Raw genomic sequence first — 20,783 nt, forward strand, 5'->3', positions numbered from 1 at the left:
TTTTGCGGCTCAGCCGTCGTGTCAAGCCCCGACCACCCATCACGGCCTCTCTCTTCTCCCTCCACCGCCTCTGACCCCCTCCTCGCCGCCCTCCGCCGCCTCCCCCTCGACCTCCGCCGGTCTGCTACCCTCGCACTGCATTCTGGGCGAGGAGAGGATACACACCGCCACCCCAGAGTCGTCTTGTCATTCCCGGGCGTCAGCTGCCCCGCCACGTTCAGGACTGTGTCCCACTCCTTGCGGCCCTGCTCACATAAAACCATCGCTTGCTGCTACTTTTCTATATACCCCGCGCTATGTCTCTCAAGCACATCCTCAATGACGATCCGGCGCCGCCGGTCCATGTATCCGCTCCGGTTGCGCATACGCCTATATCGACCTCTGTCATTGACCCAGTCCTCATGCGGCCCTCACCTCCATCCAGGACCGAATCGTCACATTCGGACCTACGTGAATACGCGCATTCACGATCCCCGCACGAAGGCGAACAGCAACCGCCGATGCGCGAGTACGCATTCCAGTCCGTGAACTATGGTAGATATCATATTTTGGCTTGTGCAGTTCATCCGTCTTCATGCGTACTGTTAGGTCCCTACTATGGACGTGAAGATGAGCGAACAGCATCCCCGGCGCTTTCCAACGGAGGTCAATACAATACAAACCAGTTTAAGGATGGCTATGCCGAGACCAACAACAGGCGCAAGCGCAAGCACCCTGAAGACGATGACGACGACTATCACCCGCCTGGTCAGAAACGGGTGCGTGACAGGATGACTTGTTCTGTGAATTACATTGACATCGTGCTGCAGTCGTCGCGGCGCAGCTCAACGCGGAATCGCCAACAACGCAATCACACGCCCCCGTCCGAGATAATGGACACCGAACCTCTCATCCAGGAGATCACATTCGTGAACGAGGAAGAAGCTAGGCTAGTATCGTCAGACCTTGAGGATAGCGAGGACGTATGGAGAGGCGAACTCGGGAACTATGTCATGGAGACCCACAAGAGACAGAAACAAGTAGATGCGTGGTTCTCCAGATGGATCATTGTGCGTGTTCAAGTACGCCGTGGATATTATGTATACTGAACTTGCGGCAGGAACGCGACAGCATCACGGCCTATCATATGTCTCATGCCTACAGGCAGCGTATCGCTCGTATACCTCCGCCACCCCCTCCGCCCCCACCTCCGCCACCTCCAATGGTCGAAGAGCTCATGCGACCATCCTCTCCGTCTCTACTCGCTTCGGACGGCTACGATATGCCCGAGTTTGTGAACGTGGATCCTACCGGCCGGACGCGCAGGTCAGGTAAGGACGATGCGTCTCGGGATCTGGACGATGCTTCGATTTCTGGCCGACACAAGGGCAAGGGCAAGGAGAAAGACTCGGGGAAACGGCCGAAAGTTTATGCCATTTCAGACAGCGAGAGTGAACTGGATATCCCCATCTCGAGGACTATGCCTGCTCACAAGAAGCGGAGGCTTGCTGATGATACCAGAGGGACTCCGGATGACAGCGAACACGCCATCAGGATGCCTGTCCCGCATGCTTCACCCGCGCACAAGCTGGTCACCTCCGCCAAAGGCAAGGGGAAGGGCAAGCAGATACAGAGGGAAGACAGCGTGGACAGTGTGTCGACCACGCCGAGGCAGCGCAAGAAGCTGGGGCCGAGGAAGAAGTACGACACATTGCCGCCTCAGACCCAGGAGCTGTTGGGAGTTGGAGTAATCGGCTCAGCTTCCGCATCGGTTGCTGGGGATATCACACCTTCAGCCTCTCGGCCGGCGTCGCCTGCCCTTACCTCCATCTCTGCTACTGTGTATGAACTAGACGAGCATATACCTGCTCTGAAGAAGGCGAAGAAGGTGGACGATATTGTGATGATGAAGCGCGTGAGGAATCTGGAGGATGCACAGCGGAAAGTGTGGACGAACATCGCGAGACGTGATATCCCGAAGGCAAGAAGCGTCGGCTATTTTACACTCGACTGGTCGCTGACAATGGAGGTACAGGTCTACAAGTTCCATGCGCAAGGCTATATCTCGAGGCAGAATATCTCTAAGCGACTCGCCACACATGCATCAATGCACGCACGCAAGCCGTACGTCAAGGTCGGAAAGGCCGGAAAGGCGCTTAAGGATACACAAGCGAAGAGCAAGCGACTCATGCGCGAGATGCTGGTCTTCTGGAAGAAGAATGAGAAGGAGGAGAGGGACGTCCGCAAGCGCGAGCAGAGGGAGGCTCTTGATCGCGCGAGGGTCGAGGAAGAGAAGCGCGAGGCTGCGAGACAGGCCAGGAAGCTGGAGTTCCTGATCAGTCAGACCGAGCTTTATAGTCACTTCGTGGGCAACAAGCTGAAGAGTAAGTTTCTCCTGCCTGCCTTCGTGAAATGAACCTAATAATTGTCCAGCTGCTGAGCTGGAAGGCGAAGATGCCCAGATAGCTCCTGCGGGCGCCGAGCTTCTAGACATAGATCCTTCTTCGTTGCAGGATATAGACTTTGACGACGGTGGGTACTCCATATCTGTATGTAGACTTGCCTCCGTGCTCAACGTGTCGCACCATACCCAGAGGATCATACAAACCTCCATCACCATGCTCGGAATAACGCCCAGGCCGCTATTGCACTAGCCAAACGGAGAGCAGTGGACTTCGACGCGCAGGCCGCTTTGGAGCGTAAGACGAACGAAGCACTGAAGCTCGCCAAACGGCAAAGTCACATTCGCGGTGACGAGGATGTCGAGGGTACTGGATCCGGACCGGCTACAACGCCTCTTGTAGATTGTAAGTCTGTTGGTCGACTAGTCTGAATCGGCGCTAAAGTATTCCATACAGTGGATTCCGACGAGTTGAACTTCCAGAACCCAACGTCGTTGACTGGGGAACTGACCATCAAGCAACCGAAGATGCTCATGGCTACGCTGAAGGAATACCAGCTGAAGGGGTTGAACTGGCTTGCGACCTTGTACGAGCAGGGTATCAACGGTATTCTGGCAGACGAGATGGGTCTAGGCAAGGTGAGGAAAATGCTGCTATCTGCCCATGCGTCGCTCATATATCATGTAGACTGTGCAATCAATCTCATTGCTCGCCTATCTGGCTGAGACTCACGATATCTGGGGACCCTTCCTCGTCGTTTCCCCAGCGTCTACACTGCACAATTGGCAACAGGAGATTAGTCGTTTCCTTCCTAAGCTGAAGGCCCTACCGTACTGGGGTAACGTAAAGGACCGCGCCACGCTCCGCAAGTTCTGGAACAAGAAAGAGATTAGCTACGACGAGGACGCTCCTTTCCATGTGCTGATCACGAGCTACCAGTTGGTGCGTCTGCCTGACGTCAGTAGACAATGTATATGCTTATTGGCCTCCAGGTCACCCAAGATCAACAGTACTTCCAACGAGTGAAATGGCAATATATGATCCTCGACGAGGCTCAGAACATTAAGAACTCGTCCAGTGCTCGCTGGAAGACATTGCTTGGGTTCCAGTGCCGAAATCGTCTGTTGCTCACCGGTACCCCTATCCAGAACTCCATGCAAGGTAAAGTCCCTCAGCGTGTCGAATTTCCTTCCTGGACTCATTCGTATTGTCCTACAGAACTGTGGGCGTTGTTACATTTCATCATGCCGAGCTTGTTCGATTCGCACGACGAGTTCAACGAGTGGTTCTCCAAAGACATCGAGAACGCTGCGGAGAATAAAGGTAGCAAGCTGAACGAGCACCAGCTGCGTCGGTTGCATATGATCCTCAAGCCTTTCATGTTGCGCCGCGTCAAACGACATGTCCAGAACGAGTTGAGTGACAAGGCAAGTCCAAGCTGTCAGGCCTCTAGCTTTCACGCTGACATATGTACGGCTCCAGATCGAGAAGGATATCTACGTGGACCTCAGTGCTCGGCAACGTGCTCTGTACAAAGCTCTGTTGGCTAACGTCTCGGTTGCGGACTTGCTGGAGAAAGCAGCAAATATCGGTGACGCGGACTCGGCGAGATCCTTGATGAACCTCGTCATGCAGTTCCGAAAGGTATGATCATACGATGTCATGATGCATTTGCACACTCACCGCGATCCAGGTCTGCAACCATCCGGAGCTGTTCGAGCGGGCAGATGTCGTGGCGCCTTTCTCCTTCTCTGACTTCGGCAAGTCTGGACCGCTCAATCGAGAAGGCGACTTCGTTCAACTGGCGTATTCGACCCGCAATCCGATTGAGTATGCTATACCGAAGCTGCTGTACGAAGACGGTGGTCTGCTAGATGTCCCAAGAGAGGATGCACCTGTCGCGGGTGATACTCGTCGGGTCGCGAGATTGATGAATATCTGGTCAACGGACTGGGTGTACCGGTCTTCCCAAGAAGGTTCGACATGTCGTGCTTGTCCTGTCGTGTCGCTGACTTCTCGTGCGACAGATTCAGCTTTCTCTTTCTTGAGGTTCCTTGATGTGTCGCCGAGCGAGATGCATAGCGTATACACCTCCCATCTTCTCGAAACGTCACTGCGCGCTTCCAGGAAGGAGCATTCGGAGCTTGAAGATGATACATATGCAACGTTCGTGTTCTGTTTTCCATTGCAATCTGTGTGCCTACTGAACTATTTCACAGGGACAGTGCCTTCGTTGCTAATGTAGTTGCTGGACCCTTCCGCCTGCCTTCTCGAGTGCCCGATAGCAAGACTGTGAACGAGCTAGGGTTGACAGCTCTTCGTTCCATTTCCTCTGCCGCTTGGCAGTCCTCTTGCCTCTCGCGTCGGGATCTCAAATGGTTCATACCCCCTGCTGTGGCACCTCCCATCTCCATTTACTGTGCCGATCGCAACTTCGTTGAGCGCCAAGCGACGTTACGCGAATCCCCGATTGACTCGTTAGCCCTGTATGGTCTGCCGCCAAGCATGTGGTTTTCGCAGGACGCTTGCGCCGAATACCAGCAGCGGTTCTCTGGCGTCCATGTATCCGGTCTCATTGGAAGATCACCTCAGGACCAACTGCCTCCGTCGGCGATGCAGGTTCCAGAAGCCAAGAGACTCATCTACGACTCGGCAAAGCTCGCCCGCCTCGACGCGCTGCTTCATGAACTGAAAGCGGGGGACCATCGTGTCTTGGTCTACTTCCAGATGACTCGCATGATGGACCTCATGGAAGAATACCTCATCTATCGCCAATACAAGTACCTGCGCCTCGACGGTTCGTCGAAACTGGAAGATCGCCGAGATATGGTCATGGAATGGCAAACGAGGTAGATCGGATAGATGATCGTTGGAGTTATGCATGCTGACATTTCCGAAGGCCCGACATCTTTGTATTCCTCCTCAGTACGCGTGCTGGAGGTCTCGGCATCAATCTTACGGCTGCTGACACAGTCGTGTTCTACGACCACGATTGGAACCCGTCCAACGATGCTCAAGCGATGGATCGTGCGCACCGTCTCGGACAGACCCGTCAGGTCACCGTCTACCGCCTCATCACCAAGGGTACGATTGACGAGCGGATCGTCCAACTTGCCCGCGTGAAGAAAGATGTAAGTGTATTGTCCCAGCCGGCGGCGTGTAATACTCACCATGATAAAAGGTGCAAGACATCGTTGTTGGAAACAAGACCTTCACCGATGTTACGAAGCCTAGTGAAATCGTACAATTGCTTCTGACTGAAGATCAACTGGCGAACCTTGAGACAACCGAACCGTCTACAAAAAGCAAGGGCAAGAAGCGCGCCGATGCCGTGCAGGCGGATGCAGGTAGAGATTTATGGAACGACGAGGGTGATGAGTTCTTCGGGCAATCAGCTTCAGGACAGGCTGGTAATGTTGGAGATGGCGCCGATGACGACTCCGGGACGCCGGTCCCGACCACAGGTCGCGGTAGGAAACGAGGTGGAGGAAATGGTGCCTCGCGCGGTCGTAGGTCAGGCACGCGTGGACGCGGAAGGGGGAAGGCGGCGATGGCGATGGGTGATGGCAATTCGTAGTGCTCCCGCTTCAAGTCCGAAGCGACCTCCACTCCTTTTTGTTGTTGTTGTGTCTCTCGTTGTGTATTTTGCTCGTCACTGTACTGAACTCTTAGAAGCCTGCAAGGACATCGACGTATGTATTTCGTGCGTTTGGTCGTACTCCGTAAAGTATTAGCTTATTCGTCTCGTTCTGATAATGCTCCTGTATGTCTATGTATTCTATGCAAACTCTATGCAACCGCAGAATCATCGCGATCGTATACGCGACGCTCTAGCCAAGAGACCAGAAGCTCATACCGTCTGTTTGGAGTTTCTGACCGCGATGTGTGTGTCCACGTTTGCGATCAGTAAGACGCCGGATCGAGATGGCGGCAATGGCCGCCGGTGTATATTCTACGAACTCGAGATCCTGCACGATCGTCCCAAGCCGCCACCACCTTGTCGATTGCGTCGGGACGACTCGCTTATGAAGTGGTCCAGCACTCGACTCATGCACCGCATCCTCAGATACAACCCACTTTTGTCGCAATCACCTAGGTGGCGATAATTCGCCACAGCAGCTCTTGAATCTCACACCAGTACCACCCGCAGCACCCGTACCCAGCAGCACTATCGGCCAAGGCAAGTTTGACGGAGGATTGCGTGAACAAGGAAGAAAGTAGGGTGTCCACATTACCCCGTCATGGGGACGAAAAAGAAGAAAACGCAGCTCAAGCCAGTGGCGAGAGGCTTTGCGACCACCTCTGTGCCGAAGAAGGTAATCCCTGTGGCAGACGTCGCCGAAGATAGCGATTCTCCAGCAGATCTCAAGGAACCCGAGGTCAAGGGAGATCCATCTTCATCATCCAGCGATGTCACGAAAAATCCCGAAGATGCGTCAGGACAGACTCTGGGTGATGTAGATGCCGGTCTCCAAGGACTTGTGGACAAGTTCCAGGACAAGACGGAGAAAGACATCGTTAGAACCATCAAGGTAGTCAACAGAGTCTACCTGCGTACTACTTTTCTCATTACCGCCATATTCAGGCCATCGAACAGGAAAGGCGTTTCGCTGAGACCATGAAATCTCTGGAATTCGACTCAACCCTAGTACAACGTGTGCTAGAGCTATCGATCGAGTCCGAGCGCCGAGAACGTAAGAACAACATAAATTAACCACCTTGTGTCCATGACAATACTCATATGAGCACAGTTGAGCCTATCGTCGACGAATCAGCAGAGAAGGCAGTATCACGTCTGGCTGTCACCTATGGGGTCCTCAGACGGCTAGGTTTCTCAGAAGAGAGAGTGGAAGAATGCCTACGAGCCATCAATGGAATCGACCTGGAGGAGGCTTTCGATTGGGTATATCCGCTGCGCCACACTGCACTGTTTCGAAATAACATTGAGTTGTCTTCACAGCTGCACCTGCACTGCACCGATGACGAGTTACAGGTAGACAAGGGTATGCTCCACGTTCATTCATGCCAAGTGATGGGACTGAGTCTCGGGTACAACAGACGTCGATGGTACTGAGGCGACAAATTCCAAATCAGCCAGCGTCCCTTCGACTCCTCGGACAACACAACATTCAATACCTGGTCGCAGCCGTCCTGACATCCCGTCGTCGTCGATGCCACAGTCCCCGCAAAAGACAGGGTTCTCGGGACATCTTGACGCCAGTGCGCCGGTTTTCGTGCCCAGCGGCCTCTCTTCGCCCTACACGCCTCAAGGCAAAGCTCAATTTTCAGTGCCAGGGGACGAGACACCGAGTTCGAATACTCATAGCTCGAACAGCTCTGGGAGCTGGTCCCCGATTGATGATCCAAATGCCACCTTCGTGCAACTAAAGATGCAGATATCAGCACTCACTACGCATCGACAACCTGGCGAAACACGAGACGCATCTTTTCTGCATGATTTGCAACGGCGCCTCGAGGAAGTGAAGAAGGATTATCTCTTTGATGAAGCTGAGGCCGAAAGCCAATTCCGTATCGAGCGCGAGAGGGCCGATGCTCGTCTACTGCAGTCGAAACTGCGTGGGACTAGTACACCGACATCTCCTATAACTCCCTCGACCCCGAGTCCTTCAGCGCCTCGCAAGCCGAAGACTATTCAGACACAGCCTTCTGACTCTGGAGGTGACGCAGAGGAGGACATCTTCGACGAGGAAGAGTCGGCAGGCGGGATGTTCGAACTTCTGGAAGCAATGCCTACAACTGAAGTCGCGCAGAACGGGACATCGGTGAATGTCCGGGATATGGCTCTTCCAAAGCATTGGTCCGGTCGCACTCCGAAGTCTGTGCTGGCGGAGCGGGTGCACAAAGTCGACAGGTTTGCCGCTATCATGTATGCCGACGTCTCAGGAACTAGTCGCGCGAAGAGGGCCAAGGTTGATATCCGCTGGACTGGTGGCAAAACAGATTTATGGTCCATGGACGACGTAGCATGCCATGACATGTCGCAGGCGGAGCAGTACATCTCAACTGTAGCTCTGCATGCTCTCGCGTTTCCTCAGTCTGAGGGATTCGCATTGGGTGCTACGGCAGGTACGAACAGTCAGACAGCTTTCAGATTGTTGCCTGCTATCCATCGTGATCTATGGGACGAGCTCGAGAAGCAGAGACTCGCGCAAGACAATGCCATCAATCGCGGTATATGGACCAAACTGAATTCTATGTTGGAACCGAAGCTGAAGACCGAACGAGAGGTGCGTAGCGTGAAGCGTCGGAGCTCTGATCTCGCCTCATGGATATCGTCTAGGCTACGGAGAGGAGTGCGAAGCTTGCAACCGATCTCAAGCAGCGTCATGGAAGCCGAAGCTACTTTGTCGGGAGTGACCTGAATCCCGAGCAGATTATGGCTGGCTTTCAAGCACGTCAAACAAATCCCGCATACCAGGACATGCTTGTAAGCCGTATATGTTCGTCGGCACTCAAGTGTTACTCACCATTTCCCTACAATAGCGCCAGCGAGAGCAGCTTCCTATCGCACAGTATCGCAATGACATCGTCGCGGCTCTGGAGACGTCTCAAATCCTAGTACTGAGTGGTGAGACCGGCTGGTATGTCTCTAGCTTGTGCATCTTAACGCAATCTTCCTGACGTATCCATTGTGCAGTGGGAAGTCTACTCAAGTACCCTCCTTCATTCTTGAAGATCATCTGTCGAAAGGCAAGCACTGCAAAATCTATTGCACCGAGCCTCGCCGGATCTCTGCGATCTCGCTGGCGCAGCGTGTGTCGCGAGAGTTGGGCGAGCCTGCCGGTGCAGTGGGTACAGCCGGGTCCATAGTAGGATACTCCATCCGTTTGGAGAGCAACATCACGAACAGGACACGTTTGGCGTATGTCACGAATGGTATCGCTCTACGCATGTTAGAAGGCGGGTCGGGTCAGGGAGGTCAGGGAACGGCTTTCGACGAAATCACGGTACGTAAGTCGCGCCGTCGTGTATCTATACACCTGACGTTTCTTTAGCACATAATCATCGATGAAGTTCACGAACGCACCATCGAGTCTGACTTCCTGCTGATTGTTCTCAAGTCCCTGCTCCTAGAGCGCCCCGAGCTCAAGTGGGTCATCCATTTTCTCGTCTCAACTGCTGACTCACGGAACGAGTAGGGTCGTTCTTATGTCTGCTACTGTAGAGGCGGAGAAGATCTCGAACTACTTCGGCGGTGCTCCTGTCCTCTATGTGCCTGGACGAACCTTCCCTGTCGACGTCCGCTTCTTGGAGGATGCTGTGGAGTTGACTCAATGGAAACTCACTGAGGGATCTCAATATGCTCGCCGTGGTATGTTTGCCGTTCATGAGAGGTGCACGTAGCTCATGTTGCTTTAGGATATGACAAGTTCTCACGAAGCAAGGCACGCAACGAATGGTCCGAGGACGCTGTCCCTGTGGACGACGATGACGATGAGACAACGCAGGAGAACGTCAAGCTCGAGAAACGGTACTCGGCCTTGACCGCCAACACAATCAATCTACTCGACGAACGTCTCGTACCCTTCGATCTCATCGTCCGCCTTCTGGAACGCATATGCCTTGAGGACGCTGCCTACGCTACGTATTCGGCGGCAGTTCTAATCTTCATGCCTGGGATGGGCGAGATTCGACGACTGAATGATCTCTTGATGGAGCACAACGCCTTCGGTGCTGAGGACCGGTTCAGGGTCTATCCGCTGCACTCCACGATCTCGAGCGAGCAGCAAGGGGCAGTATTTGACATCCCGCCCCCTGGGATACGCAAGATCGTGATAGGTCTGTTCATATGACTGTTCACAACGACAGCAATTACTCACGCTTTGGTAGCGACGAACATCGCCGAGACTGGTATCACTATTCCTGACATCACGTGCGTCATCGACACAGGAAAGCATCGCGAAATGAGGTTCGTATTCACTGGACCAGGAGTTAGCACAGTAAAAGACTGAGACATATGTCTAGGTTTGACGAGAAACGTCAGATCAGTAGACTCGTGGAGACGTTCATTGCCAGGAGTAATGCTGCTCAGAGGCGCGGCCGTTCAGGCCGTGTTCAGTCTGGACTCTGTTTCCATCTCTTCACCAGGATTCGTCACGACACAAGGTCAGGCCTTCTAACTCCGTATCTTGTATTTCTGAGCTGAACTTGCCCACAGCTGGCTGCTCATCCCGACCCGGAGATGATGCGCCTGAGTCTCAGCGACCTCGCATTGCGTATCAAGATCATGAAGGTGAAGCTTGGCACGACCATCGAAGACGTGCTGTCTCGGGCATTGGATCCGCCACTCCCCGTGAACATTCAACGTGCTGTCTCTGCCCTGGTGGAGGTATGTAGCGGAGAGCACCTAGCTGCCCTCATCGCACCTGATGAAGCGTCATTGTAGGTCCGGGCTCTGACTCCTTCAGAGGAGATCACGCCCATGGGTCGCTTGTTGAGCAAGCTACCAACCGACGTGCACCTTGGGAAGTTCTTACTCACAGCTACGCTCTTCCGCTGTCTGGATCCAGCCCTTACCATTGCGGCCACCCTCAATGCCAAGTCTCCCTTCGTCTCACCAATGGGGTTAGAGCAAGCAGCTGATCGCGCAAAGATGTCTTTCCGCGTCGGTCAGTGTCGTCTCTATGACAAAAGAGGAAACACTTGGGATTGACATTTGAACAGAGAACTCTGACTTTCTGACCATCCATAACGCCTTTGCAAGTTGGCGGCGTGCATGTGCTAACGGCCAAGCCCAAGCGCGAAAGCTCTGCAAAGAGTACTTCTTGAGCTATCAAGTGAGTAGCTAGCAAAGAGTACCGTCTGCCGCAAACTGAGCCTCGAGCTAGAATCTGCAACAAATCGAGGAGCTCCGGCAGCAATTCCTTGGGTCAGTGTTGTGTGAGATTTCCTTCACAAGGAAATAATAACCTCGTTTCAGATATCTGGTCGACTCGTCGTTTTTGCCAGCGGACAACGCGTTCGTGCGTGAACTGAGTCGGTGAGTGCTGATCTCCCTACAAACGTCTGACCATTCTTATGCTTGAAGCAGAGCACGATACAACCGAAGCCGGACACGTTTCGTCACTGTGCCGCCGGACATGGATGCCTGCAGCGGGAACGTGCACCTCCTGAATGCCGCTCTCGCAGCTGGCCTGTACCCGAAGATCCTGTCGATCGACCCTTCTAATGGCGCGCTGAAGACCATCTCGAACAACCAGCTAGTCGCTTTCCATCCGTCGTCGGTCAACTTTGGCAAGCGGGCGACGGAGTTTGGGGTCAACCATTTGTGCTACTTCACGTTGATGTGAGTCACATCGTCGTCGTGTTTGAAAGAGACCCCTCTCGCTGAGGCAACTTCCACAGGCAATCGAAGAAGCTGTATGCATGGGAGACGGGACCTGTAGATGACTTGGCCATGGTCCTGCTCTGCGGAGAACCTGAATTCAAGGTACCTAGTGTAACTGCTACTTGACCTCCAATTGTTCACTTACATAGCTTCAAACAGATGGCCGCCGGCCTTGTGTACATCGACCGGAAGATCAAGTTCCGTTTCTCACCCAAGACTGGGGTCGCTCTCAAGCTCCTCAGGACTCAACTGGGCTCGTTGCTATCAACACAGATGCGAACGAGACCGCTGTCGGAAACGCAGGTGCTATGGAATGATCTCGCTATGATGGTTTTGGGGAAGGTCAGACCAGAGGAGCCAGGAAGACAACTGGATAGTATAACGCTGGTAGTCAACAGGCCATCATGACTACTCATGACACTTACAGTAGAACGTATGCACAATATGATCTGACCAAGACAATCCATGCCCTGCAACAAGTTGCTTCCAAACATTACTTTTAGTCGTGAACATACATCATCAACGGAGTAAAGCAGCCCATGGCGGGAGAGCAGTCGGTGCCATAGCGTAGTGCATAGATTGCATAGAGACAGGGCTTACAACATAGCAATCGTGACAGAAGTGATACAGCAGCAGTGCGTCTACTCCTCCTCTTCCTCATCACCAGCGCCCTGGATGTTGTAGAAGCGGAGTTGGTAGGAATCTTTTGAGTTGGCGACGACACTAAAAACACTGCTCAGTACACATGTGTAAGGCAATATATACCATACTTACCGAATCCAGTCGCGGAGGGAGTTCTTCTTGAGGAACTTCTTGGTGAGGTACTTGAGGTATCGCTTGGACAGAGGGATGTTGGAAGACACAATGAGCTTTACATCGCCTGTCAAAGATATTTTGAGTCAATGGCAGAGTAGTGAGTTGCGAGTGTACGCACCGTCCCGGGTGATCTTGACGTTTTCACCGAGCTGCCCAGTCTTGCCGTCAACCTTAATGCGGTCGTGGAAGTACTTTTCGAAGGCCGCGCCATCGAAGACACCGTCGCCCGCGGGCTTCGAGTAGTCAATGACAAACTTGTGCTTAGCAGCAGCAGACTTTCCGGACGCGGCCTTGGGCTAATGAGAAGGAGAGGAGGAAAAACCCAGCATGAGCCTACTGAGAAGGTAACTCAGCAAAGCGGTACTGGGGACTAACCATCTTGATGAGTCCGACGGAGAACGAGGGAGGGGAATGGTCTTGAGGGGGTCGTTGGAGGGTGCCGAAGTTCGCGGTCTGTGTACGCGCCCTCGTCACGTGAATGATACTGTACAGTCGCTCTCACGGTCGGCTACCTCCGGTGTGGGCCCTGAAAAAGGACCGCCGATACCCACGCCACCGGCAGAGAGGGCAGATCTCGATCCCCCAGATCGTGATCGCTGTGAGGGCGCGCAAACGACGCGGAAAACTTTGGACTCTGTTTGGACTCTGCATTCGACAATGGCCTCCGCCAGCAAACTCACCCGTGAGCAGGTCGCGTCTGCTCAGGTTCAGGGCGAATACTCTCTGAAGCCCGAGACATCTGCCCCAAAACTCGATACATCGCAATGGCCTCTCCTCCTCAAAAATTACGACAAATTGCTGGTGCGCTCGGCGCACTTCACGCCTATCCCTTCAGGATGCAGTCCATTGAAGAGGGATATCACGTCGTACATCAAGTGCGTGTGCTAGGTTCAATGTTATAGCCCTCAGTTGACATTCGTCTAGATCAGGTGTCATAAACTTGGACAAGCCGTCCAATCCCTCTTCCCATGAAGTCGTCGCTTGGTTGAGACGAATTCTACGTGTGGAGAAGACCGGTCACAGTGGAACTCTCGATCCGAAGGTCACTGGGTGTCTTATTGTCTGCATTGACCGTGCTACTCGTCTGGTCAAATCCCAGCAGGGTGCAGGAAGGAGTATGTTGCTGTACTCCGCCTCCACTCCCCCCTCCCCAACCCCGCAGCCCTCCCCCGCGCCATTCAAACCCTCACCGGTGCCCTCTTCCAACGGCCACCACTCATCTCTGCCGTCAAGCGTCAGCTTCGTATACGCACGATCTACGAGTCGAACCTCCTTGAATTTGACGAGAAGCGTAACCTTGCTGTCTTCTGGGTCTCTTGTGAAGCTGGCACGTACATCCGGACGCTATGTGTGCACCTAGGTCTTTTGCTCGGCGTGGGCGGACACATGCAAGAACTTCGGAGAGTCAGGAGTGGTGCACTCAGCGAGAGTGATAGCATGGTCACCATGCACGATGTTCTCGACGCGCAGTGGACGTATGACAACACACGAGACGGTGCGTGATACGATTACTATGTGTGCTCTAATTTGCTCACTCGTTCGGTGATGTAGAGTCGTACCTCCGCCGTGTCATTCGGCCCTTGGAGTCGCTGTTGATTGGCTACAAGCGGATTGTTGTCAAGGACAGCGCTGTGAATGCCGTCTGCTATGGCGCGAAGCTCATGATTCCTGGACTGCTCCGTTACGAATCTGACATCGCATTGAACGAGGAAGTCGTCTTGATGACAACCAAAGGTTCGTAGCCGTCTTGATACTTATGACGCAACGTCTCACTGACAATACCTCGCAGGCGAAGCCATCGCTCTTGCCATTGCGCAGATGTCCACCGTCGAACTGGCGACATGTGACCACGGCGTCGTCGCAAAAGTCAAGCGGTGCATCATGGAGCGTGATACGTACCCGCGCCGCTGGGGTCTTGGACCGAAGGCGTTGGAAAAGAAGAAGCTGGTCAAGGATGGCAAACTCAGCAAGTTCGGCGAGAAGATCGAGGGTGTCACCCCGGCGGAGTGGAGCAAGGACTACGTTGACTACTCGCGCGAGGTCAGTATACAACCCATCAGTGCATGTCGTGCAGAGCCTGATTATTAATTTCGTCGCAGGAACCTACGGCCGGTCCATCGACAACTGCTGCACCCGCCGAGACCCCTTCTGCTGACCAGTCTGCGGAGGCAAGTCCCACCAAGGAGAAGGAAAAGAAGCGGAAGCGAAAGTCTGAGATCCCTGATGCGGATGGCGACGTTTCCATGGCCGTGGGGGAGAACGGCGAGGAGGACGCAGCGGCCAAGGCTGAGCGCAAACGTCTCAAGAAAGAGAAGAAGGCGAAGGAGGCTGAGCGGGGCGAGGAGGCTGAGGACGAAGAGGCGAAGAGAGAGCGAAAGCGACTGAAGAAGGAGAAGAAGGCGAGGGAGTCGATGGGCGGCGAATCATAGTGTTCGTGTAACACGGTCGTGATATGGTTGTAGTACCAAAAACTCTGTCCTGTCGTCAGTAGGGCGGCACTGGCTCTGGCATTCTTGTGATTATACGTATGTTTTTGCACGTCGTCTTGCTGTATCTTAGCCGCTCTGGATTGATTTCGCTTGTCGCTGACATCTCGGTCTCGAGATTGAGCCGCATGAATAGGAGTGTCGGCGTTGGCGTCGGGACCGAGTCGTTGCCCATAGTATCAGAACAACAGACGATGCACAACACTGTAGGTCATAGGACAGATAAATTAGCACCGAGTGTCCGTGAACTATGGTAAACCAGTAAGAGAATGTATATGCTACAAAACACAAGACCCAACAAAACGACTACCCGGCGATATCACACAGTGAGTGGCCAGATCATGCAGTCGGCTCGTCACACCAACGGACGGGGCACCACTCATCCTTTACATGTTACACGAGGAATGTCATGATCATAGCGACGGACCCGAGCCCGAGCAAAGCATTAACAGCGATCGAGCCAGCACCATTGGCACCCGTGCTAGATGGGCTGGCTCCCGTGCCTGACGCCGATGCAGACGCCGAGCCTGTGCCGTTCAGCTGGATGGCGAGCTGCTGGAACGCGGCGAAGCTGCGGGCGCTGTCGGCGACGGCGTTGATGGCGAAGACCATGCCCATCCCGCAGTGGCTGGCGCCGGTTGGCAGGTGCTGCTTGCACTGTTCGAGGTGAGGAGTGAGTGCACGTCTGGGAGAGGGGCGTTAAGGACGTACGTAGAACCAGGTCGGGGAGGTGTCGTTGACGGTGACGTTGAAGGTAGGGAAATCGGTCGCGTTGTCAGAGACGGGCATGCTGTAGTAGGACGTCACGATCAACCGTGATGTTGGCTCATTTGTACAGAGGTCACAACTCACAATCCAGAGTCAATGGCGGTCACCTGGCCAGTGGTAGCGTTGGTCAACGGACGGCACGGATCAGCAAAGGATGACTGGGTCGCAGTGTGGTTCTTCTGGTGGCTAAGGAAGGGATAATCATCAGCTGCTACGCAGGACTGCAGTGCCGTGCAGCCCAAGACTTACAACTCGAAGACGACCGTGTCGCGCGGCTCAGCAGTGATGTTCGAGGGGCTGAACGTCAGCTGTCCGTTCGAGCCGCCAACAACGATCTTGTGTGTGGCACCCTGGAGCGACACGGGCGTCGCGGCGGGTGAGCCGGGGTACGACGAATACGTGGTCACCCAGGACGACGCCTGGACCGTGACCGTCTCCGTCACGACCGACACGCTCGGAGCGGCGGGGATCGTGACGCTGCCGTACGCAGCGGTGGTCCAAGGGCCGGACACAGAAGATGCGGTAGCGGAAGCACTCGCGGAAGACTTGAAGGCTGCGCCTTCGGCGAGGGCTTTGTCGAGGTAGTTCGCGAACGAGTTGGACGTGCCGTTCGCGCCTGGATTCACGGCGAAAACCATGCCGTTGCCGCAGTGGCTCTTGGGCGTGTCGTCTGCTTGTCGGCAGTAGACCCAAATCGGCGTAGTCTGCATGGACGTCTGTTAGTTTGGAGTGGATGATGAGGGTGCTGAACACTTACGTTGTTAACGGTGATCGTGTAGGTCGGGAAGTTATCGGTCTGGTTCGAGGGCACGAACATACTGACATGCAATGTCAAATCAGAGAGGCCTGGGAGGGCAATCCACAAAATATACTTACAACCCTGAGTCGAATCCACCGCTGGTCTTGTGGCATGGGTCATTAAACGAGGACTGAGTCGCCGTGTGGTTCGCCTGTTTGAACTGGAAAGTAATCTGATCCCCAACTGAGGCAGACTGAAGCAGACATCAGCTACGATCACAGGAGTCGCAGTTCACCGAACTCACAAGGAAGCTAGGGGTGTAGATTTGATCCGCATTCGCGCTGCCTACGACGACATTGTGAACGGCGGCAGACGCTGCAGACGCAAGAACAAGAGCAGAAGCGGCAAGAATAGATATCATGACGAGAGGCGTGAACGGAAGACAAAGGAGCAAGAGATGTAGACCGGGGCCCATCGTCCTGCAGCTTTTATGGTCTCTCTGTTGGTGGCAGTGCCGCATTAAGACCTCAGTCTTTTGTCTTACCGCCCTCGGGGGGCGCGTGTCTGGCACTGCTCAGTCGGGAAGTCTACTGAGACAATGGCGTCGGTCTTACAATATGACCACCGCCGAGGCCCTTCATGGCGCTAGGAGGGTAAGCTAATGGCGGGGAGCTAGACGTACCATTGGTTGCGTTTATTCTGCAGCTCGTGCCCCTGTCTGAGACGCGAGTCAGCGATCGACCGGCGCGACGAATCTGGTTACCGGGCGTGCCTCGAGCACACACGAGGAGTGATGTGCCGTAACGATTCCTGTAGTAAGGTATTCGATTGAAGGTGAGTGAGGCAGCGAGTGAGGCGGTGTCCCCGAGACGACCGAGGCCAATGCGGCGGCATACAGGTCATTTATGAAACTGCGAACGGGAGTACGTATGCCTTTGTTTCCGCTAAGTAGCAAATGGAGAGGGGCTTGCAACGTTGCGACACAGCCTTCCCGTACGACCTCGATGAAACGCATCGTCCCTTGTTGGGGATTGCATTCGAGAGTTGCGACCAATCATATGCGGTGTAACGCCACAGCTGAAAAAGGCAAGTCTAGTAATAGTCAACCTCCCTTAGTTACTGACTTGCCAATGTTCGCGTCCCGTTGAGCCCCTGATATTTGTGTTACGACTCCACTCACTGGCATATTGGCTGTGCTTCCCGAGCAACGGGAAGGTGTTCATAGGACTGACATTTGCGCAGAGGCTTTATTTCGACGAACCTCAGCCTCTCGAGTGCTCCGTGATGCTACCCCAGACTGTACGTAATGTACGTATCAGAAGGTGCGCTTGTGCGAAGAAATGCCTTGCGAATGTCATGCATTCGCACTTGATTAGCAGATGTTCCAGTTGTGCTGTCGACCGTCCAACTATCTCAGCGTTGCTATTATCAGAGCGAGGACGTATAGACACTCACGATGATCAGCTGCAAGACCGAGGATGCATCCAGCGGAAATGGCTGTACTTGGCCCAGTCGCGTTGAAGGCACCATCATCAGAGTTGACGACCATGATCGCATGTACCCTGTGAGTCGCATTCGCAATGGGGCATCTCATGTCCAGCATCATTGCAATCCTCGCTCACGGCCAAGTAGATGAAGCAGATACGATAGCAGTGAGGCCTTGAGGACCATGGTGGGCAATGAGCTTGAGGCCCGAGTCAGGGATGGATCGGGCGGCAAGAGAGGGCGTCTGGAGGACAGCGCGAGGAAGCTGTGTCGCGGAGAGAGGCTGGCTGGGGCCGCCGCTGGGCCCATCAAACGTTAGAGCCCATCACTCCGACATCAGAGCAACCGGAAGATCGTATTGCTCTCAATGAATCCTTCCTTATATTGGCTGTGCTCCCGCGCCTGCGCAGCCCACCTATTCTCCGTGCCCTTGTAATCGATTCCTTTCCTTCGCGCTAATCGCCCTTCTCTATTCTTCGCCGTTGTCACCGTTTCTTCGCCTTCGCCTTTGACTCCGCCTTTACCTTTGCCAACCACTCTTTCTCAAGCCCGTTCTAATGTCTCGCAAGCAGGCCAAGCCCCTCCCCAAGTTCGACGTCGGTGCGTTATCTGATCGACGGGTCCGGAAAGACAGAAGACCTAACCGTCCGTGTCTCGCAGGCACTCACTATGTCATTCTACACGGGCTCGGAGAAGGTGCATACGGTACGGTCGCCGCTGCGCTGCACAAACCGTCCGGGAAGGAGGTCGCGATCAAGAAGGTCCTGCCCTTCGAACACACGCTCTTTTGCCTACGCACACTACGAGAGCTCAAGCTGCTGAAGTTCTTCTCGGAGACCTGTGTGAATGAGAACGTACGCCCTTGTGTGCAAGACTGCGTCGTTGTCATCGGCCCTCACACGTTATGCTAGATCATCTCGATCTTGGACATCATCAAGCCTCCTTCGAAGGATGAGTTCAAGGAGATTTATTGTGAGCGAGCCGTCTGAGCTCCCTCACTAATTTGCTGAGAATTCCCACCCAGTCATCCAAGAGCTCATGCAGACCGACTTGCACCGCGTTATCAGGACACAGCAACTCACTGATGATCATTGCCAGGTGTGTAGCATCCACGATACTTTGTTGATCCACAGCTGATCGTGAAACTGTCAAGTACTTCGTGTACCAAACGCTGCGTGCGTTGAAGACCATGCACTCCGCGGACATCGTCCACCGAGACCTAAAACCCGCCAACCTCCTGCTCAACGCGAACTGCGACCTGAAAGTGTGCGACTTCGGTCTGGCACGCAGCACGCGATCCACGAACCCGGGCGGAAAGGAGGTGGGCCTCATGACGGAGTACGTTGCTACCCGGTGGTACCGTGCGCCGGAGATCATGCTGTCGTTCAAGATGTACACGAAGGTGCGCACACGCTCCCTTGGCCCGGTGGGGGTATGCACGGCACCCTGACACGGCTACTGCAGGCGATTGACATCTGGGCTGTTGGCTGTATCCTCGCTGAGCTGATCAACGGGCGGCCTCTTTTCCCCGGTCGTGACTACGGGCATCAGCTCGACCTCATCCTCGATGTGATCGGTCAGTACGATTGTCCGGCGCACAAGGTAGCACTCACCTAACATCTACACCCTTGTTGATAGGCACGCCAACGCTGGAGGAATTCTACGGCATCACATCGAGGCGTTCCCGAGACTACATCCGCGCGCTGCCCATCAAGAAGCGCAAATCGTTCAGCGCGGTGTTCCCGAAGGCGACACCGGAGGCGCTGGACTTCCTGTCCAAGACGTTGGTGAGTTTCGAGCTCGTCGAGTGCGTTCGGGCCATGGCTGAAACGTAGGGCCAAGACATTCGACCCGAAGAAGCGTTTGACGGTGGACCAGGCGCTGGAACACCCGTATCTCGCATCATACGTGAGTCGGACACGTCGTTCGAAGAGCGTGAATGCTGATAGTCGCTATGACACCCCTCGCTCAGCATGACCCGGAGGACGAACCTGCTGTGTCCTCCCTCGACTCGGAGTACTTCGAGTTTGATTGTGAGTACCGTGCGCCTAACCGCCGATCCGTCCCCGCTTACCATGGCGTACACTCGCAGACCTGGACTTGAACAAGGACGAACTCAAGGGTGGGTGAAATGGGTGCGAAACCTATGTCAAAATCTGACCAAGCGATGTTCTTTCAGACCTGCTGTACGCGGAGGTAATGTCCTTCGTGCCTTGCATTTAAGGGCGCTATGCTGGTAGCCCCAAACTCCCGTTTCGGCCCGACGTCCTGCTAGTGCACCATGCTCAGTGACTCAAGACCGTCCGGCGATATGCTGTTGTACCCGAGGGTAATATCCCCTCCGCTACGACGAAGGAAATAGAGCTGTTGTCGATCTATATACATGTAAACCATATACCTGCATTCCTCGGATGTTGTTCTCTGCATTGGGTCTATTTATTTCATTGTACGCTTTGTTATAACAATATAATCAACAACGACAAAATGGGAGATGCGCGCACGAAGCGACCATCTGCTGAGCTACGTACAACGCAGATCATTGTCAATTCGTGGTGCAGTACAGTGATAGCGGTTCGGGAGTGCTGTAGTGCTAGCGCTGATGCGTCCAGGGATCATACCTGCTGTCAACGCACATGCACGTCACAGTCAGACATCTATCTTTGAGGCCAACAAGTTGATTGCAATTGTTCAGTCTAACACAACAAATCGATGCAGAAGGGTTCATAAAGCAATAATTCAGCGTTTGAAAGAACACATGA

General features: G+C 54.1%; 6 protein-coding genes across 6 annotated transcripts; 4 read left to right on the forward strand and 2 right to left on the reverse strand.

Annotated features, from left to right (window-relative positions):
- Positions 1 to 19: 19 nt before the first annotated feature.
- B0H18DRAFT_971133 (SNF2 family N-terminal domain-containing protein) lies at positions 20 to 6,200 on the forward strand. The gene is made up of 17 exons (XM_048043765.1): positions 20 to 534; positions 589 to 758; positions 810 to 1,049; positions 1,100 to 1,960; positions 2,015 to 2,363; positions 2,413 to 2,511; positions 2,574 to 2,786; positions 2,838 to 3,019; positions 3,069 to 3,323; positions 3,374 to 3,542; positions 3,600 to 3,808; positions 3,864 to 4,025; positions 4,075 to 4,357; positions 4,409 to 4,547; positions 4,601 to 5,230; positions 5,281 to 5,512; positions 5,563 to 6,200. Exons 1-17 carry the CDS (start codon positions 297 to 299, stop codon positions 5,956 to 5,958), a joined length of 4,827 nt encoding a protein of 1,608 aa, XP_047900632.1. The 5' UTR covers positions 20 to 296; the 3' UTR covers positions 5,959 to 6,200.
- A 134-nt stretch (positions 6,201 to 6,334) lies between these two features.
- B0H18DRAFT_971134 (P-loop containing nucleoside triphosphate hydrolase protein) lies at positions 6,335 to 12,207 on the forward strand. Its single transcript, XM_048043766.1, has 21 exons — positions 6,335 to 6,913; positions 6,967 to 7,075; positions 7,133 to 7,284; positions 7,342 to 7,384; positions 7,440 to 8,629; positions 8,683 to 8,829; positions 8,886 to 8,983; positions 9,040 to 9,349; positions 9,398 to 9,492; positions 9,542 to 9,714; positions 9,762 to 10,181; positions 10,233 to 10,311; positions 10,368 to 10,533; positions 10,561 to 10,731; positions 10,789 to 11,011; positions 11,067 to 11,179; positions 11,231 to 11,271; positions 11,323 to 11,382; positions 11,434 to 11,688; positions 11,748 to 11,832; positions 11,890 to 12,207. Exons 1-21 carry the CDS (start codon positions 6,623 to 6,625, stop codon positions 12,136 to 12,138), a joined length of 4,470 nt encoding a protein of 1,489 aa, XP_047900633.1. The 5' UTR covers positions 6,335 to 6,622; the 3' UTR covers positions 12,139 to 12,207.
- Positions 12,208 to 12,971, reverse strand: B0H18DRAFT_971138 (ribosomal protein L22e). The gene is made up of 4 exons (XM_048043767.1): positions 12,922 to 12,971; positions 12,665 to 12,842; positions 12,505 to 12,610; positions 12,208 to 12,453 (listed from the first exon to the last, which is right to left on the reverse strand). The coding sequence occupies exons 1-4, from the start codon at positions 12,922 to 12,924 to the stop codon at positions 12,372 to 12,374; spliced, it is 369 nt and encodes a 122-aa protein (XP_047900634.1). The 5' UTR covers positions 12,925 to 12,971; the 3' UTR covers positions 12,208 to 12,371.
- A 202-nt stretch (positions 12,972 to 13,173) lies between these two features.
- Positions 13,174 to 15,161, forward strand: B0H18DRAFT_971140 (putative rRNA pseudouridine synthase). The gene is made up of 6 exons (XM_048043768.1): positions 13,174 to 13,421; positions 13,471 to 13,628; positions 13,649 to 14,041; positions 14,098 to 14,280; positions 14,336 to 14,586; positions 14,646 to 15,161. The coding sequence occupies exons 1-6, from the start codon at positions 13,204 to 13,206 to the stop codon at positions 14,973 to 14,975; spliced, it is 1,533 nt and encodes a 510-aa protein (XP_047900635.1). The 5' UTR covers positions 13,174 to 13,203; the 3' UTR covers positions 14,976 to 15,161.
- A 264-nt stretch (positions 15,162 to 15,425) lies between these two features.
- On the reverse strand, positions 15,426 to 16,960 carry B0H18DRAFT_1113368 (uncharacterized protein; the record flags this gene model as incomplete). The annotated part of the gene is made up of 7 exons (XM_048032936.1): positions 15,426 to 15,689; positions 15,744 to 15,822; positions 15,885 to 15,986; positions 16,050 to 16,504; positions 16,558 to 16,618; positions 16,677 to 16,792; positions 16,844 to 16,960. The coding sequence occupies 7 exons, from the start codon at positions 16,958 to 16,960 to the stop codon at positions 15,426 to 15,428; spliced, it is 1,194 nt and encodes a 397-aa protein (XP_047900636.1).
- Positions 16,961 to 18,581: 1,621 nt separating this feature from the next.
- On the forward strand, positions 18,582 to 20,247 carry B0H18DRAFT_1113369 (mitogen activated protein kinase; the record flags this gene model as incomplete). The annotated part of the gene is made up of 11 exons (XM_048032937.1): positions 18,582 to 18,624; positions 18,685 to 18,878; positions 18,936 to 18,996; positions 19,049 to 19,122; positions 19,178 to 19,426; positions 19,489 to 19,600; positions 19,663 to 19,811; positions 19,867 to 19,932; positions 19,997 to 20,057; positions 20,117 to 20,146; positions 20,204 to 20,247. 11 exons carry the CDS (start codon positions 18,582 to 18,584, stop codon positions 20,245 to 20,247), a joined length of 1,083 nt encoding a protein of 360 aa, XP_047900637.1.
- Positions 20,248 to 20,783: the final 536 nt, after the last annotated feature.

Source organism: Fomitopsis serialis, assembly GCF_022376445.1.
Source record: "Fomitopsis serialis strain Sig1Antser10 chromosome Unknown B0H18scaffold_2, whole genome shotgun sequence".
Lineage (NCBI taxonomy): Eukaryota > Fungi > Basidiomycota > Agaricomycetes > Polyporales > Fomitopsidaceae > Fomitopsis > Fomitopsis serialis.